Raw genomic sequence first — 19,634 nt, forward strand, 5'->3', positions numbered from 1 at the left:
CCCTCCTGTCACATGACCACTGCCAGAGACAGTTCTGATTTCCTGGCTCCTGGTCCGCCCTATTCTGTTTTGTGATTCCTGTGTGCTGACTTCTGCGTGTTTTCTGACTACCCTTCTGCTGCTGTTTCTGTACCTCGCTGCCCGATCCGGATTTGACCTCTGCTACGTTTTCTGATTACGTCCTTGTCTGCCGATTCTGTCCCTGTTCTGCTATTCCTGGTTTGACCCTGCCTGACGACTACTCTCATCGGACTTCAGCCTTCCACAGGTAGTGATCTCCAGGGCCCTGTGTAATTCCAAATCCCTGTATAGGGGTTAAAGGGTTTCAGGGTTCTGGGGGTCCTGCTTGGTGAGTGGCTTCCCTCTAGTCTGTCCATTACATCCCACCTGAGTCTGTTGATCCAGGCAGGCGTTACAACACCCAAAGAATCTGTGAGAACTAACAGCTGGGACCGCAGCTAAACTGAATGATGTTGCCACTCATCGCTGCTGCTCAGTCTCTGCCTGAAGTCCCAGAGTACGGTCATGTTCTGTACCTCCACGCTGTGCCTTCAGTATGTCTGTAGCAGAGCTGGAATCGTCGTGGGACTTCGTGTGGATTACGTCGGACCTCCAGGGGTGTTTTCGAGGTTAATAAAGTGGTGAAAGAGGGTTGTTTTTGTGTATTTTATTTCAAATAAAAGATTTTTTCGGTGTTTGTGTTCATTTCTTTAACAAATTAGTAACGGGGGAAGGTCTCAGACACCTCCCATTAGTAATCTAAGGCTTAGTGGCAGCTGTGAACTATTAACCCCTTATTACCCCGATTGCCACTGCACCAGGGCAATCGGGAAGAGCCAGGTAAAGTGTCGGGATTGTCACATTGAATGGATGTAACAATTCTGGGTGGCTGCAGGCTGCTATTTTTAGTCTGGGGGCCTAATAACCATGTGTATCCCCAGCCTGAGAATACCATCCCCCAGCCATTGGTGTTATGGCTGGGTATCAAAATTTGGTGGGGGGGGGGGCACATGCTGTTTTTTTAAATTATTTATTTAAATAATAAAAAAAACCACCACATGCGGTTCCTCTTATTTTGATACACAGCCAAGATAAGCGCACGGCTGGGGGCTGCAGCCTATAGTCATGGGTTTTATCAGTGCTGGGTGTCACAATATGACGGAACCCTAAACCAATTTATTTTATTTATTTTTACACCAATAGAGACAGGCACACAGCGCCTGTGATTGAAAGCTGCCAGACGCTGTCACAGGGTGGGGACGTGTCTGATTGCAACCAATCACAGATGTGGGGAGTGACGGAGGGCGAGGGAAGCAGTGAATATACATAAGGGATAATGAGCGGCCCCAGAAGCAGTGTCACAGCCGTGCAGGACACTGGTAAGTATAATGCGCCTACCTTTCCCTTTTTTTTTCTTAAATTACCTGGATTGCCGGATCCGGATAGGTACCAGTTGTTCCTTGAGAACTTTGGGGCTGGTACTCAGATAGTTTTCAACCCCTTGCGGATCCAGACTTTTACAGTCCGGGTCCCTCCATCACTAGTAATAATGATGAATAACACAGAGAAAAGTATTGAACAGATGAAGAAAAAGGTGCAAAAAGCCCTGGAAAGTCTGGACAGCCGCTAACATTAGACAGCGGCTCTGAACACACTTCCAGGGGCAGTGGCGTGCAGCCCCGGTGATCAGTCGCCTGCTCCTGTATGGTCATCTGCTCCGGTGAGAGACCCCACTATCCACACACGTGACTACCACAGAAGTGGCGCTGCACTGAGGGTCCAATCACCATCAATCTCCATACGTTTCCAAACACCCGAAAGGCGAGGAGGGATGGAACACCGGAGGGGGCGCAGGTCCGGAACACTGAAGGGGGCGCAGGTCCGGAACACCGAAGGGGGCGCAGGTCCGGAACACCGAAGGGGGCGCAGGTCCGGAACACCGAAGGGGGCGCAGGTCCGGAACACCGAAGGGGGCGCAGGTCCGGAACACCGAAGGGGGCGCAGGTCCGGAACACCGAAGGGGGCGCAGGTCCGGAACACCGAAGGGGGCGCAGGTCCGGAACACCGAAGGGGGCGCAGGTCCGGAACACCGAAGGGGGCGCAGGTCCGGAACACCGAGGGGGGCGCAGGGTCCGGCACACCGACTCCGCAATTGTAACACAACACAGCAGAAATGAGAGGTTTATGGTAAATGTAGGCAGCTGCTCCCTCTAGTGTCCAACAGTGGGAAATACAAAAAGTGCAATTCTGTATATTATTCAGATTTTCTAGAATTAAAAAATATATAAAATTGTTGCAATTTGCATAATTACAAGATTTTTGTTTAAAAAAAATTTTATGCAACAGATTCCATTTAAAGGGATCCGGTCAGGCGGGAGGTTATAGAGCCGGAGGATAAGATTGATGGACATTTTTCGGTGAAGTTTGAGTTCAACTACAATCTTATTAATTGAAATGCTGATTGTTTGCATGTACGAACCTGGTGGGGCTGCCCTGCGACTGATAGTCTACCTTCAATGACTACATGCAGAGATAGCTGTCAGTCACACAGTAGCACCGCCCACTGGACTACTGGACACAAACACCTGCAATTCAATGAAAAAAATACAATTTATACTGAATATTTTCCAACAAACCTATGTATCCCTCTGCTCAGCTTCTCTTCCTCAATACCGTGAATTCCACAGATCAGACTACAGGCACAATGCGACAGGTGCCCTTTAAAATGCACAGTAAATTCTATAGAACAGAGACCAATAGTTCAGCGAATACCAGAAGAATTCTGCCATCAGATGTAACCATCCGGCAGTGCAACTCAAAGCTCAGCGGGAAGTCATGAAGCTGAATAAATCTGTATGTAGTGAGCTCCCTCTAGTGGTGGCTGTATAATCTGTATGTAGTGAGCTCCCTCTAGTGGTGGCTGTATAAATCTGTATGTAGTGATCTCCCTCTAGTGGTGGCTGTATAAATCTGTATGTAGTGAGCTCCCTCTAGTGGTGGCTGTATAAATCTGTATATAGTGATCTCCCTCTAGTGGTGGCTGTATAAATCTGTATGTAGTGAGCTCCCTCTAGTAGTGGCTGTATAAATCTGTATGTAGTGAGCTCTCTCTAGTGGGGACTGTATAAATCTGTATGTAGAGAGCTCCTTCTAGTGGTGGCTGTATAAATCTGTATGTCGTGAGCTCCCTCTAGTGGTGACTGTATAAATCTGTATGTAGTGAGCTCCCTCTAGTGCTGGCTGTATAAATCTGTATGTAGTGAGCTCCCTCTAGTGGTGACTGTATAAATCTGTATGTAGTGAGCTCCCTCTAGTGGTGACTGTATAAATCTGTATGTAGTGAGAGCCCTCTAGTGGTGGCTGTATAAATCTGTATGTAGTGAGCTTCCTCTAGTGGTGGCTGTATAAATCTGTATGTAGTGAGCTCCCTCTAGTGGTGGCTGTATAAATCTGTATGTAGTGAGCTCCCTCTAATGGTGACTGTATCAATCTGTATGTAGTGAGCTTCCTCTAGTGGTAGCTGTATAAATCTGTATGTAGTGAGCTTCCTCTAGTGGTGGCTGTATAAATCTGTATGTAGTGACCTCCCTCTAGTGGTGACTGTATAAATCTGTATGTAGTGAGCTCCCTCTAGTGGTGGCTGCATAAATCTGTATGTAGTAAGCTCCCTCTAGTGGTGACTGTATAAATCTGTATGTAGTGAGCTCTCTCTAGTGGTGGCTGTATAAATCTGTATGTAGTGAGCTCCCCCCAGTGGTTACTGTATAAATCTGTATGTAGTGAGCTCCCTCTAGTGGTGGCTGTATAAATCTGTATGTAGTGAGCTCCCTCTAGTGGTGGCTGTATAAATCTGTATGTAGTGAGCTCCCCCTAGTGGTGGCTGTATAAATCTGTATGTAGTGAGCTCCCTCTAGTGGTGACTGTATAAATCTGTATGTAGTGAACTCCCTCTAGTGGTGGCTGTATAAATCTGTACGTAGTGAGCTCCCTCTACTGGTGACTGTATAAATCTGTATGTAGTGAGCTTCCTCTAGTGGTAGCTGTATAAATCTGTATGTAGTGAGCTCCCCCTAGTGGTGGCTGTATAAATCTGTACGTAGTGAGCTCCCTCTAGTGGTGACTGTATAAATCTGTATGTAGTGAGCTCCCTCTAGTGGTGACTGTATAAATCTGTATGTAGTGAGCTCCCTCTAGTGGTGACTGTATAAATCTGTATGTAGTGAGCTCCCTCTAGTGGTGGCTGTATAAATTTGTATGTAGTGAGCTCCCTCTAGTGGTGGCTGTATAATCTGTATGTAGTGAGCTCCCTCTAGTGGTGGCTGTATAAATCTGTATGTAGTGAGCTCCCTCTAGTGGTGACTCTATAAATCTGTATTTACTGAGCTCCCTCTAGTTGTGGCTGTATAATCTGTATGTAGTGAGATCCCTCTAGTGGTGGCTGTATAAATCTGTATGTAGTGAGCGCCCTCTAGTGGTGGCTGTATCAATCTGTATGTAGTGAGCTCCCTCTAGTGGTGGCTGTATAAATCTGTATGTAGTGATCTCCCTCTAGTGGTGGCTGTATAAATCTGTATGTAGTGAGCTCCCTCTAGTGGTGGCTGTATAAATCTGTATGTAGTGAGCTCCCCCTAGTGGTGGCTGTATAAATCTGTATGTAGTGAGCTCCCTCTAGTGGTGGCTGTATAAATCTGTATGTAGTGAGCTACCTCTAGTGGTGGCTGTATAAATCTGTATGTAGTGAGTTCCCTCTAGTGGTGGCTGTATAAATACGTAAGCAATGAGCTCCCTCTAGTGGTGGCTGTATAAATCTGTATGTAGTGAGCTACCTCTAGTGGTGGCTGTATAAATCTGTATGTAGTGAGCTCCCCCTAGTGGTGGCTGTATAAATCTGTATGTAGTGAGCTCCCTCGAGTGGTGGCTGTATAAATCTTTATGTAGTGAGAGCCCTCTAGTGGTGGTTGTATAAATCTGTATGTAGTGAGCTCCCTCTAGTGGTGGTTGTATAATCTGTATGTAGTGAGCTCCCTCTAGTGGTGGTTGTATAAATCTGTATGTAGTGAGCTCCCTCTAGTGATGGTTGTATAAATCTGTATGTAGTGAGCTCCTCCTAGTGGGGGCTGTATAAATCTGTATGTAGTGAGCTCCCTCTAGTGGTGGTAGTATAAATCTGTATGTAGTGAGCTCTCTCTAGTGGTGGCTGTATAAATCTGTATGTAGTGAGCACCCTCTAGTGGTGGCTGTATAAATCTGTATGTAGTGAGCTCCCTCTAGTGGTGGCTGTATAAATCTGTATGTAGTGAGCTCCCTCTAGTGGTGGCTGTATATATCTGTATGTAGTGAGCTCCCTCTAGTGGTGGCTGTATAAATCTGTATGTAGTGAGCTCCTCTAGTGGTGGCTGTATAAATCTGTATGTAGTGAGCTTCCCCTAGTGGTGGATGTATAAATCTGTATATAGTGAGCTCCCTCTAGTGGTGGCTGTATAAATCTGTATGTAGTGAGCTCCCCCTAGTGGTGGTTGTATAAATCTGTATGTAGTGGGCTCCCTCTAGTGGTGGCTGAATAAATCTGTATGTAGTGAGCTCCCTCTAGTGGTGGTTGTATAAATCTGTATGTAGTTAGCTCCCTCTAGTGGTGGCTGTATAAATCTGTATGTAGTGAGCTCCCTCTAGTGGTGGCTGTATAAATCTGTATGTAGTGAGCTCCCTCTAGTGGTCGTTGTATAGAGCTGTATGTAGTGAGCTCCCTCTAGTGGTGGCTGTATAAATCTGTATGTAGTGAGCTCCCTCTAGTGGTGACTGTATAAATCTGTATGCAGTGAGCTAAAAAAACACACCAAAACACTAAAATCCTTTACATTTAGCCAACTGTATCCACTTGTCCTATAGTCACCTCTTCCAGCCTGCTAACAGAGAACAATAGCTTGGCAGAATACAAATTTTGCAGTTTGCATTGATCAATCTCACCTGGAAAAAAATGAAAATTTTGGACTGCGGTCGGGTTTGGCATCCACGTCGTCCTCCGTTTCCTCATTGCCCGAGTCGTCCTCCGTCTTCGGGAGGGTGTCAGGGACTACAGAGTCCGGCAGCTCCGCCATCCTGGAGACGACACATGAGAGACTGTCAGTGTGCATCCGGAGGCTCAGGATGAGCAATGCTGCCGGTCCTTCTCCTCCCTGTAACCGTGTGACTGTCCAGAGCTCAGAGACAAGAAGCCGCGGTCAGCCTGAGCCCAGAGCTTACAGCTATAGAGGAGTGGAGCAGAAGTGGTAGAAAGTCACGTAACACAAGGCTGGTTTATGTATTGGTACGTGGCATTGTGCGAGGAATAGAAGGTACAAGGGGCGAATAATGTGCGCCCCAAGTGACAACACCAGAGAAAGCAAAGACAGCGAAGGACACAACACTGCAGGGATTCACTGGTCAGTATTCTCTCTGGAGAGGACAAGACCTTCTGCTACCACAGCCGGCAGCGACACTGTATAACCGAGACATCGAGGAGGACAATGACATCACCAGTCCTCTCCATGCACCGCTGCATCTCACCGCAAGGCTAACAGTCCTCTCCCTCTACCGATGACATCACTACCCGTCCTCCATCCATGACATCACCAGCCCTCTCCATACACCGCTGCATCTCACCGCAAGGCTACCGGCCGGTCCTCTCCCTCTACCGATGACATCACTACCCGTCCTCCATCCATGACATCACCAGCCCTCTCCATACACCGCTGCATCTCACCGCAAGGCTACCGGTCCTCTCCCTCTACTGATGACATCACTACCCGTCCTCTATCCATGACATCACCAGCCCTCTCCATGCACCGCTGCATCTCACCGCAAGGCTACCGGTCCTCTCCCTCTACCGATGACATCACTACCCGTCCTCCATCCATGACATCACCAGCCCTCTCCATGCACCGCTGCATCTCACCGCAAGGCTAACAGTCCTCTCCCTATACCGATGACATCACTACCCGTCCTCTATCCATGACATCACCAGCCCTCTCCATGCACCGCTGCATCTCACCGCAAGGCTACCGGTCCTCTCCCTCTACTGATGACATCACTACCCGTCCTCTATCCATGACATCACCAGCCCTCTCCATGCACCGCTGCATCTCACCGCAAGGCTACCGGTCCTCTCCCTCTACTGATGACATCACTACCCGTCCTCCATCCATGACATCACCAGTCCTCTCCATGCACCGCTGCATCTCACCGCAAGGCTACCGGTCCTCTCCCTCTACCGATGACATCACTACCCGTCCTCCATCCATGACATCACCAGCCCTCTCCATACACCGCTGCATCTCACCGCAAGGCTACCGGTCCTCTCCCTCTACCGATGACATCACTACCCGTCCTCCATCCATGACATCACCAGTCCTCTCCATGCACCGCTGCATCTCACCGCAAGGCTACCGGTCCTCTCCCTCTACCGATGACATCACTACCCGTCCTCCATCCATGACATCACCAGCCCTCTCCATACACCGCTGCATCTCACCGCAAGGCTACCGGTCCTCTCCCTCTACCGATGACATCACTACCCGTCCTCTATCCATGACATCACCAGCCCTCTCCATGCACCGCTGCATCTCACCGCAAGGCTAACAGTCCTCTCCCTATACCGATGACATCACTACCCGTCCTCCATCCATGACATCACCAGTCCTCTCCATGCACCGCTGCATCTCACCGCAAGGCTACCGGTCCTCTCCCTCTACTGATGACATCACTACCCGTCCTCTATCCATGACATCACCAGCCCTCTCCATGCACCGCTGCATCTCACCGCAAGGCTACCGGTCCTCTCCCTCTACTGATGACATCACTACCCGTCCTCTATCCATGACATCACCAGCCCTCTCCATGCACCGCTGCATCTCACCGCAAGGCTACCGGTCCTCTCCCTCTACTGATGACATCACTACCCGTCCTCCATCCATGACATCACCAGCCCTCTCCATACACCGCTGCATCTCACCGCAAGGCTACCGGTCCTCTCCCTCTACCGATGACATCACTACCCGTCCTCCATCCATGACATCACCAGTCCTCTCCATGCACCGCTGCATCTCACCGCAAGGCTACCGGTCCTCTCCCTCTACCGATGACATCACTACCCGTCCTCCATCCATGACATCACCAGTCCTCTCCATGCACCGCTGCATCTCACCGCAAGGCTACCGGTCCTCTCCCTCTACCGATGACATCACTACCCGTCCTCCATCCATGACATCACCAGCCCTCTCCATACACCGCTGCATCTCACCGCAAGGCTACCGGTCCTCTCCCTCTACCGATGACATCACTACCCGTCCTCCATCCATGACATCACCAGCCCTCTCCATACACCGCTGCATCTCACCGCAAGGCTACCGGTCCTCTCCCTCTACCGATGACATCACTACCCGTCCTCCATCCATGACATCACCAGCCCTCTCCATGCACTGCTGCATCTCACCGCAAGGCTACCGGTCCTCTCCCTCTAAAGAGGACATGTCAGCTCTGGCTAGTCCTAGCCCCTCCTACTCATTACCAGATCACCAGCTCTCCATATAGAGTCCTTGTCTGTCACCGTGACATCACTATCCCCAGCAGGATAACCCCTCCCTTCACATGACATCACTATCCCCAGCAGTATAACCCCTCCCTTCACATGACATCACTATCCCAGCAGTATAACCCCTCCCTTCACATGACATCCCTATCCCCAGCAGTATAACCCCTCCCTTCACATGACATCACTATCCCCAGCAGTATAACCCCTCCCTTCACATGACATCACTATCCCAGCAGTATAACCCCTCCCTTCACATGACATCCCTATCCCCAGCAGTATAACCCCTCCCTTCACATGACATCACTATCCCAGCAGGATAACCCCACCCTTCACATGACATCACTATCCCCGGCAGTATAACCCCTCCCTTCACATGACATCACTATCCCCGGCAGTATAACCCCTCCCTTCACATGACATCACTATCCCCAGCAGTATAACCCCTCCCTTCACACGACATCACTATCCCCAGCAGTATAACCCCTCCCTTCACATGACATCCCTATCCCCAGCAGGATAACCTCTCCCTTCACATGACATCACTATCCCCAGCAGGATAACCCCTCCCTTCACATGACATCACTATCCCCAGCAGTATAACCCCTCCCTTCACATGACATCCCTATCCCCAGCAGGATAACCCCTCCCTTCACATGACATCACTATCCCCAGCAGTATAACCCCTCCCTTCACATGACATCACTATCCCCAGCAGGATAACCCCTCCCTTCACATGACATCACTATCCCAGCAGGATAACCCCTCCCTTCACATGACATCACTATCCCAGCAGTATAACCCCTCCCTTCACATGACATCACTATCCCCAGCAGGATAACCCCTCCCTTCACATGACATCACTATCCCCAGCAGGATAACCCCTCCCTTCACATGACATCACTAGCCCCAGCAGGATAACCCCTCCCTTCACACGACATCCCTATCCCCAGCGGTATAACCCCTCCCTTCACACGACATCACTATCCCCAGCAGTATAACCCCTCCCTTCACACGACATCACTATCCCCAGCGGTATAACCCCTCCCTTCACATGACATCACTATCCCCAGCGGTATAACCCCTCCCTTCACATGACATCCCTATCCCCAGCAGGATAACCCCTCCCTTCACATGACATCACTATCACCAGCAGTATAACCCCTCCCTTCACACGACATCACTATCCCCAGCAGGATAACCCTTCCCTTCACACGACATCACTATCCCCAGCAGTATAACCCCTCCCTTCACACGACATCACTATCCCCAGCAGTATAACCCCTCCCTTCACATGACATCACTATCCCCAGCAGTATAACCCCTCCCTTCACATGACATCACTATCCCCGGCAGTATAACCCCTCCCTTCACATGACATCACTATCCCCAGCAGTATAACCCCTCCCTTCACATGACATCACTATCCCCAGCAGTATAACCCCTCCCTTCACATGACATCACTATCCCCAGCGGTATAACCCCTCCCTTCACATGACATCCCTATCCCCAGCAGTATAACCCCTCCCTTCACATGACATCCCTATCCCCAGCGGTATAACCCCTCCCTTCACATGACATCCCTATCCCCAGCAGTATAACCCCTCCCTTCACATGACATCACTATCCCCAGCGGTATAACCCCTCCCTTCACATGACATCACTATCCCCAGCGGTATAGCCCCTCCCTTCACATGACATCACTATCCCCAGCAGTATAACCCCTCCCTTCACATGACATCACTATCCCCAGCAGGATAACCCCTCCCTTCACATGACATCACTATCCCCGGCAGTATAACCCCTCCCTTCACATGACATCACTATCCCCAGCAGGACAACCCCTCCCTTCACATGACATCACTATCCCCAGCAGTATAACCCCTCTCTTCACATGACATCACTATCCCCGGCAGTATAACCCCTCCCTTCACATGACATCACTATCCCCAGCAGTATAGCCCCTCCCTTCACATGACATCACTATCCCCAGCGGTATAGCCCCTCCCTTCACATGACATCACTATCCCCAGCAGTATAACCCCTCCCTTCACATGACATCACTATCCCCGGCAGTATAACCCCTCCCTTCACATGACATCCCTATCCCCAGCAGTATAACCCCTCCCTTCACATGACATCACTATCCCCGGCAGTATAACCCCCTCCCTTCACATGACATCCCTATCCCCAGCAGTATAACCCCCTCCCTTCACATGACATCCCTATCCCCAGCAGTATAACCCCTCCCTTCACATGACATCCCTATCCCCAGCAGGATAACCCCTCCCTTCACATGACATCACTATCCCCGGCAGGATAACCCCTCCCTTCACATGACATCCCTATCCCCAGCAGGATAACCCCTCCCTTCACATGACATCACTATCCCCGGCAGGATAACCCCTCCCTTCACATGACATCACTATCCCCAGCAGGATAACCCCTCCCTTCACATGACATCACTATCCCCAGCAGGATAACCCCTCCCTTCACATGACATCACTATCCCCAGCAGGATAACCCCTCCCTTCACATGACATCACAGCCCTTTCTTCCTTAGGTTATATTCACACCACGTTCTTAACATTTAGCATTTGAAGCTGTTCATAGAGCTGTGCCAGATAGAGGCAGAAAAAGAAGGCATTAAGCAGTAAAGTGTCTGATGTGGGGGCAGAGACCCTGATTCCAGGGATGTGTTACTTACTGGGCTGATGGCTGCCTAGTTTTGATAGAAATGACAGTTTTTTCTGTTTCAGATATAACAGTTATTTTACTGCTGAGCTCTGTATAACCCCAGCTACAGCACTGACTGTAGCTTTCTGCCTATGCACAGTGTACACAGAGCTGGGAGCGGAGTTATAGAGGTCATTAATGTGTAAGCGGACTACCTGGGAGCAGGTTTACTAGTTCTGTAATGATAATATAGACCTAATGCTTCTCACAGCTGAGGGACTGGTACAATGTGTCAGTGTAGATAATGCTGTCAGGTGAACACATCAGCAGCGATTCGCTCCCTGAATTCTCCTAGTTCACTCATCTGTGAGCTCCAGACGCTCTGTGCACGGTTCAGCCTCTGAATGCAGAGAAGGTTGTGATTTGTTAAAGACAAGAAGAGATACTGAAAATGGAAAATTAAAGATAAAGTCTACAAGAAGGTGTCCTCAGGAGACTGGACCGGATGGGGCCGGCTTCTGACTACTCCCCAGCTCTGCTACATCTGGAGGCTGCATTGTTACATTGTATCCGGATTTTGTGAAGGTTTCACTTTCCGGCTGTGATCATGAAGACGCCTTCTAGGAAACCTAAACCTAAAAATCAGCATCACACAGACACAGAACCGGGCGAGTCCAGGAGAACAGAACCAGCAGAACCTGACCCCAACCCACAGCAAAAGGTGCCGAACCCCAAATCCCAGCACTTTCCTCTCCACAGTCCATACACAATGCTCCTTACTTTAGTTCTAGCATCCTGGACATGAACCGGAGAGCTCAGGATGAACACGCCATCTCAATGAATAAAGTAATAAAGCTGCGGGGAGGAGGAGACAGTGCAGACCCCGGATTACCCATCACCAGCGATCTAAGAACTACAAGACCCAGCACACCCTGGAGAAGCGGACTGTGCATGAGGGTATATGGCGGCTCGGGCCCGCGGGGGCAATGTGGGGGGCTCTCTGCTAAACCTACCTGATAATGCCTGGATCTCGTCCCCTGATTGCGACTCCTCAGCCCCAAACTTCACAAAAGTTTCATTTTCAAATCTCCTCCCCAAGAAGGAAGTAGCAGATCCTCCTCCTCCTCCTCCCGGAGTGGGCGCTGCTTCCTCTGCTGTCAGCACCGAGTATACAGGCCCCGGAGCCCGGGAAATCCGCACAGCACCGAATATACAGGCCCCGGAGCCCGGGAAATCCGCACAGCACCGAGTATACAGGCCCCGGAGCCCGGGAAATCCGCACAGCACCGAGTATACAGGCTCCGGACCCGGGAAATCCGCACAGCACCGAATATACAGGCTCCGGAGCCCGGGAAATCCGCACAGCACGGAGTATACAGGCCCCGGAGCCCGGGAAATCCGCACAGCACCGAATATACAGGCTCCGGAGCCCGGGAAATCCGCACAGCACGGAGTATACAGGCTCCGGAGCCCGGGAAATCCGCACAGCACGGTGTATACAGGCTCCGGAGCCCGGGAAATCCGCACAGCACCGAGTATACAGGCTCCGGACCCGGGAAATCCGCACAGCACCGAGTATACAGGCTCCGGACCCGGGAAATCCGCACAGCACGGAGTATACAGGCTCCGGAGCCCGGGAAATCCGCACAGCACGGAGTATACAGGCTCCGGAGCCCGGGAAATCCGCACAGCACCGAGTATACAGGCTCCGGACCCGGGAAATCCGCACAGCACCGAGTATACAGGCTCCGGAGCCCGGGAATCCGCACAGCACCGAGTATACAGGCTCCGGAGCCCGGGAAATCCGCACAGCACCGAGTATACAGGCCCCGGAGCCCGGGAATCCGCACAGCACGGAGTATACAGGCTCCGGAGCCCGGGAAATCCGCACAGCACCGAATATACAGGCTCCGGAGCCCGGGAAATCCGCACAGCACGGAGTATACAGGCTCCGGACCCGGGAAATCCGCACAGCACCGAGTATACAGGCTCCGGAGCCCGGGAAATCCGCACAGCACCGAGTATACAGGCTCCGGAGCCCGGGAAATCCGCACAGCACCGAGTATACAGGCCCCGGAGCCCGGGAATCCGCACAGCACGGAGTATACAGGCTCCGGAGCCCGGGAAATCCGCACAGCACCGAATATACAGGCTCCGGAGCCCGGGAAATCCGCACAGCACGGAGTATACAGGCTCCGGACCCGGGAAATCCGCACAGCACCGAGTATACAGGCTCCGGAGCCCGGGAAATCCGCACAGCACCGAGTATACAGGCTCCGGAGCCCGGGAAATCCGCACAGCACCGAGTATACAGGCTCCGGAGCCCGGGAAATCCGCACAACACGGAGTATACAGGCTCCAGAGCCCGGAATATCCGCACAGCACGGAGTATACAGGCTCCGGAGCCCGGGAAATCCGCACAGCACCGAGTATACAGGCTCCGGAGCCCGGGAAATCCGCACAGCACCGAATATACAGGCTCCGGAGCCCGGGAAATCCGCACAGCACCGAGTATACAGGCTCCGGAGCCCGGGAAATCCGCACAGCACCGAATATACAGGCTCCGGACCCGGGAAATCCGCACAGCACGGAGTATACAGGCTCCGGAGCCCGGAATATCCGCACAGCACCGAATATACAGGCTCCGGAGCCCGGGAAATCCGCACAGCACCGAGTATACAGGCTCCAGAGCCCGGGAAATCCGCACAGCACCACGGAGTATACAGGCTCCGGACCCGGGAAATCCGCACAGCGCGGTGTATACAGGCTCCGGAGCCCGGGAAATCCGCACAGCACGGAGTATACAGGCTCCGGAGCCCGGGAAATCCGCACAGCACCGAGTATACAGGCTCCAGAGCCCGGGAAATCCGCACAGCACCACGGAGTATACAGGCTCCGGACCCGGGAAATCCGCACAGCGCGGTGTATACAGGCTCCGGAGCCCGGGAAATCCGCACAGCACGGAGTATACAGGCTCCGGACCCGGGAAATCCGCACAGCACGGAGTATACAGGCTCCGGAGCCCGGAATATCCGCACAGCACCGAATATACAGGCTCCGGAGCCCGGGAAATCCGCACAGCACCGAGTATACAGGCTCCGGAGCCCGGGAAATCCGCACAGCACCGAGTATACAGGCTCCGGAGCCCGGGAAATCCGCACAGCACCGAATATACAGGCTCCGGAGCCCGGGAAATCCACACAGCACGGAGTATACAGGCTCCGGAGCCCGGGAAATCCGCACAGCACCGAGTATACAGGCTCCGGAGCCCGGGAAATCCGCACAGCACCGAGTATACAGGCTCCGGACCCGGGAAATCCGCACAGCACGGAGTATACAGGCTCCGGAGCCCGGAATATCCGCACAGCACCGAATATACAGGCTCCGGAGCCCGGGAAATCCGCACAGCACCGAGTATACAGGCTCCAGAGCCCGGGAAATCCGCACAGCACCACGGAGTATACAGGCTCCGGACCCGGGAAATCCGCACAGCGCGGTGTATACAGGCTCCGGAGCCCGGGAAATCCGCACAGCACGGAGTATACAGGCTCCGGACCCGGGAAATCCGCACAGCACGGAGTATACAGGCTCCGGAGCCCGGAATATCCGCACAGCACCGAATATACAGGCTCCGGAGCCCGGGAAATCCGCACAGCACCGAGTATACAGGCTCCGGAGCCCGGGAAATCCGCACAGCACCGAGTATACAGGCTCCGGAGCCCGGAATATCCGCACAGCACCGAGTATACAGGCTCCGGAGCCCGGAATATCCGCACAGCACCGAGTATACAGGCTCCGGAGCCCGGAATATCCGCACAGCACCGAGCATACAGGCTCCGGAGCCCGGAATATCCGCACAGCACCGAGCATACAGGCTCCGGAGCCCGGAATATCCGCACAGCACCGAGTATACAGGCTCCGGAGCCCGGGAAATCCGCACAGCACGGAGTATACAGGCCCCGGAGCCCGGGAAATCCGCACAGCACCGAGACTGCCGAGACCCACCAACCGGTTCCCCCTCCCCACCGCGCAATGAATGAGACCACACATGGAATATCTTTCTTTTGTACTTTATTGAAGGTATCCACGTAACACCATTCAATGTTGATATAAAAGGGGGTTGCTTGTTATTTTGGCCACAGCTTTAACCACAGGCACAAATCCGCCTTAAACCTGAGGGAGGAGGCCCGATGCCTACGGCCGTCCGTGGCAGGTTGGCTCTCACCAAATCCCTCTTCCACCGGCTGTGACTTTGAAATTGAACCATAACCTTTTTCCGTAGGCACAAATCCGCCTTAAACCTGAGGGAGGAGGCCCGATGCCTACGGCCGTCCGTGGCAGGTAGGTTCTCCAAATCCCTCTTCCACCAGCTTTGACTTCCAAACTTGTAACAGAACCTTCTTAAGGGAGGGAGGGCAGGCGATGCTCACCCTGAGGGCAGATGTGGTAAGAGGAAGGAGGGACTCCGGCAGCTGTTTATATGCCCTGGAGGAGGTCCCAGCAGGGAAGGGGGGTCAGCGGGGGGCATTGCACAATGGGAAGGAGGGAGAGGTGACCATGGGGGACGTAGCGAGGGGCTCAGCAGTCAGGGGCAGCGGCATCGGCCGCAGTGCCCTGCAGACTGCCGAGACCCACCAACCGGTTCCCCCTCCCCACCGCGCAATGAATGAGACCACACATGGAATATCTTTCTTTTGTACTTTATTGAAGGTATCCACGTAACACCATTCAATGTTGATATAAAAGGGGGTTGCTTGTTATTTTGGCCACAGCTTTAACCACAGGCACAAATCCGCCTTAAACCTGAGGGAGGAGGCCCGATGCCTACGGCCGTCCGTGGCAGGTTGGCTCTCACCAAATCCCTCTTCCACCGGCCACGGAGTGGCGAAGGCCCAAGCCTGAGCTGCGACCCCCACACAGGGCCCTTATGGCCCGCTCAACCCCGTCCTTACTGTCCGACAGGAAATTGTCTAGGCCTATATCATTAAGGCTAAAACCATCCTCTAGCACCAAACGGCTGACCTCTGATTCCAGCATCTCGTGTCCAGGCACTATCCCTCTTCCTGACGCTATAAATTTGGCGATCTGCATATTAACTTGTTGCCTTGACCTTTCCACAGCTGCTATGTTCCTTGCCCCTGTACAACTCAATCTCAATAATATACTGGACCGTACCCCCACTACGTTGCTAAAGAAGCTGCTGAACTTATCTAGGAAAGAAGCTGCTGAACTTATCTAGGAAAGAAGCTGCTGAACTTATCTAGGACCACTTGCATGACCGCAAGCAGATCCTGGATCCTCACATTTACCAGGTCATTTCCACCCGTGAATGACCAGCACCAGTAGGCCAGTGGCTACTCTGGATATGCTCACTACCACGGGCAGGACCTGGGCCCAGGCCAGGCCCCGAACTCTTCTCCAGTGAAACTTGAGGTCACAAACTCCCAGCACGCTTCCACCCGGTCTCGACTCAGTCCGCCGTGCTGCCCAGAATATGTGTGAGTGACCTAGGATCCAGATGCTAGGTCTCGACAGATCTAAAAGAAAAACGGTTACTTCTCTTGTATGCAAAACATTTTCCATCATCGTGTCAGTAAACATCATTGTATTAATGTTTCTTTAGGTTTGAAGGTGCTTAGATAAATAAATATATGTATATCATTTCGGTTAACAATTTTTTTTTTTTTTTTTTGTGTAATATATAAACGTGCCAAACAGTGGACAACTGGTGGCAGGGAACTACAGGACTGCACGGATAGGTATGAAGCTGGCCCTTGCTGCCTCGGTTGTCGTGTCGATGCGGAAGGAGTGCATGCCATAATCTCCTGGTTGTAGGTCCAGGTAGGAAATAGACATTTTGAGCAATGCCGAAAGTTGTGTCGCCATGAGCGGGATCACTCTGCGTGCTCCAAGAAGAATTTGTTGGGAACCCAAGACTCTAAGTGTCGCTGCAAGGTAAGGATGGGACATAGGATACCTGAAAACGGGAAAATAGGGAACCAAACTCCTCTACCGAGCTGATCTGTTTTGGAGCGCCTTATGCGAACCCGTACTCCACCATTGCAAACTATAACATTGTCGCGTAACAGACCACCGGTGCGACCTAGGGACCTGCTAACTAATTCGCTGACCATCAAAGCTCCGAAGAATGCTAGCGAGAAGGCGGCCGAGAACAAGAGGACCTCGCTGTCATTGGTGCAAACGTCACCTAGCTGGTTTATTATGCCGGAAAGGATGGCGAATGAAATGGCCTTCCTGTTCTCCGTGCACCAGCGCTTTCAGCCTTTAACGGCCTGTTTGAACAGAAAGGCCTTGGTGACATCGGTCCATCCACGAACCTGAAAGTGAGAGGCTATTCCTGCAATCCGCAACTACGCTACTGTGCCCGGCAAGCCACTGGTATGTAGATGCGTTATGTCTCGAGCAACGGAATTGCTAAGAAAAACCGCGGACACCTGGCTAGGCAGCGGTTGAACTATATTGAAATCATTCGTCCCCAGCCTTACCATACAAATGCCACGTTGATGGGATGCCTTAACCAGCGGAATCAACTGTCCACAGGGACCGTCCAGAGGGACTGTGGACACTTTTGGCCATTGTTGTCAGATTCTGGGTGCAATGCTCGAAACTTCTGAAAATCAAATGCAATAAGGCATCAGCGATAGTGTTATCAATCCCCGGTATGTGGCTGGCCTTGACCCAGATATTATGTTCAAGGCACTTAAGAACGAAGTATTGAAGCAAGCTGATCACCGGTGGTGAGGAAGATGCGAGGTGGTTAACGGCGTGGACGACACTTATGTAGTCAGTCCTGAAGCGGGTCCGATTGTTCGCCAACTTTTCTGCCCAAAGACTTGTAGCTACTATTATAGGGAACAGCTCGAGTAAAGTTTTTTTTTTTTTTTTTTTTTGTCCACCCAGACAGGTGCCATGTGTTGGGCCAGCGATTAGCGCACCAATTGGGACCAAGGTAAAGGCCGAATCCGGTGGACCCGGCAGCATCCGAAAATAGATATATCAGCGCTGGAAACTTCCTGTTCCTGGAAACATGAACGCCCATTGTAAGTAGCTATGAGGGACCTCCATACACCGAGCTCCTCACGTAGAGTGCTGGTGATGGAAATCCTTTGATGGGAGGCAGTTATGCTCCTAGTGGCCAGGCAGAGCCTCAGGGAAAAGCCCCTTCCCATGGGCATGACTCTAAAAGCGAAGGCGAGCAGGCCTAATAGAGATTGCATTTGCGCCAGGGTTACCTTACGAACCGCGCAGAACCCGTCAATGAGCGATGTGGTTTTTTCAACCTTTTCGAGTGGTAGCCGAAACATCATGATAATTGAGTCTATTTCGATTCTCAAATGAAAAGGCAGGTCACATGGCCAACTGTTTTTTTTGGCCAACAGCGGAAACCAAACTTGTCCGCTATGACCTGGACAGATTTTAACGCGGTTGAGCATGCTTTAGAGTTGGTGTGGGAAAACGAACAAGAAATCATCCAAATAATGGGTGACCAATTTATTCTTTGCTACATCCTTAACCACCCATTCCAGGAAAGAGCTGAAGAGCTCGAAGTGTGAGCAGGATATGGAGCAACCCATGGTAATTCACATGTGGTAACAGAATTTTTTGTTGAAATAGCACCCTAGCAGGTGGGACAAACGGGGTGCACTAGTAGCGGGTGAAAAGCAGATGCTATGTCCGATTTTGCCATTAGTGCTCCTTACCCTGCTTTTCGCACCAGTGCGACCGCTTTGTCAAAAATGCGTAGGAAACTGCTGAGTCCTCTGTGGGGATGCCGTCATTGACTGACCGCCCAGCCGGGAAGGACAAGTAGTGTATGAGGCGAAATTCACCCTTTTCTTTTTTAGGCACTATCCCTAGGGGTGAAACGCGAGGGTTTAAGAATGGTAAATCTATAAATGGGCCTGCTAGTCGGCCTAACGCCACTTCCTTCAGTAGTTTGTTCGCCAGGACCTGTGGGAGGTCCCGGGCCGATTTGAGGTTGGGGGCGAAGGTTAGTTCTGAGGAGAACATAAAGGGGGATAAAGAAACCGTGGTTGAAACCGTCCCTAATAGCGTTGGCCGCAGCCTTATTGGGGTAACGTTCTAGCAATGGCTCCACCACGTGCACGTTCACTGGAGTCTTTGGGACTTGGTGGTGCATTTTTAGTGTGACGCCTGTCTAGTTGCTTATCGCATTTGGAGGAGGTGTGATTGCCTCCGCACGATGAGCATTCGTGCTTGTATTTGCGGAGTCCTTGAAACCTGCGATGGCCTTCATTGAAAAGCCAACAGCGACCTGGTCTACGGACATTTGCAGCTCCAGGTGTAGCGTGGTGAGAGGAAAAGTTTGGTGGGCCTGGAAACGACTGGTGGGACTTTTGCGCCATCATAAGCC

General features: G+C 51.8%; 1 protein-coding gene across 1 annotated transcript in view; it reads right to left on the reverse strand.

Annotated features, from left to right (window-relative positions):
- CASP7 (caspase 7) overlaps positions 1-19,634 on the reverse strand; it is a 134,545-nt gene that overhangs the window by 75,946 nt on the left and 38,965 nt on the right. The window contains 1 exon segment of the mRNA XM_075348162.1: positions 5,965-6,096. Within this exon segment, the coding sequence (XP_075204277.1) occupies positions 5,965-6,095 (131 nt within the window). The 5' untranslated portion in view covers position 6,096.

The sequence above is a fragment of the Anomaloglossus baeobatrachus genome, chromosome 5 (assembly GCF_048569485.1).
Source record: "Anomaloglossus baeobatrachus isolate aAnoBae1 chromosome 5, aAnoBae1.hap1, whole genome shotgun sequence".
Taxonomy (NCBI): domain Eukaryota; kingdom Metazoa; phylum Chordata; class Amphibia; order Anura; family Aromobatidae; genus Anomaloglossus; species Anomaloglossus baeobatrachus.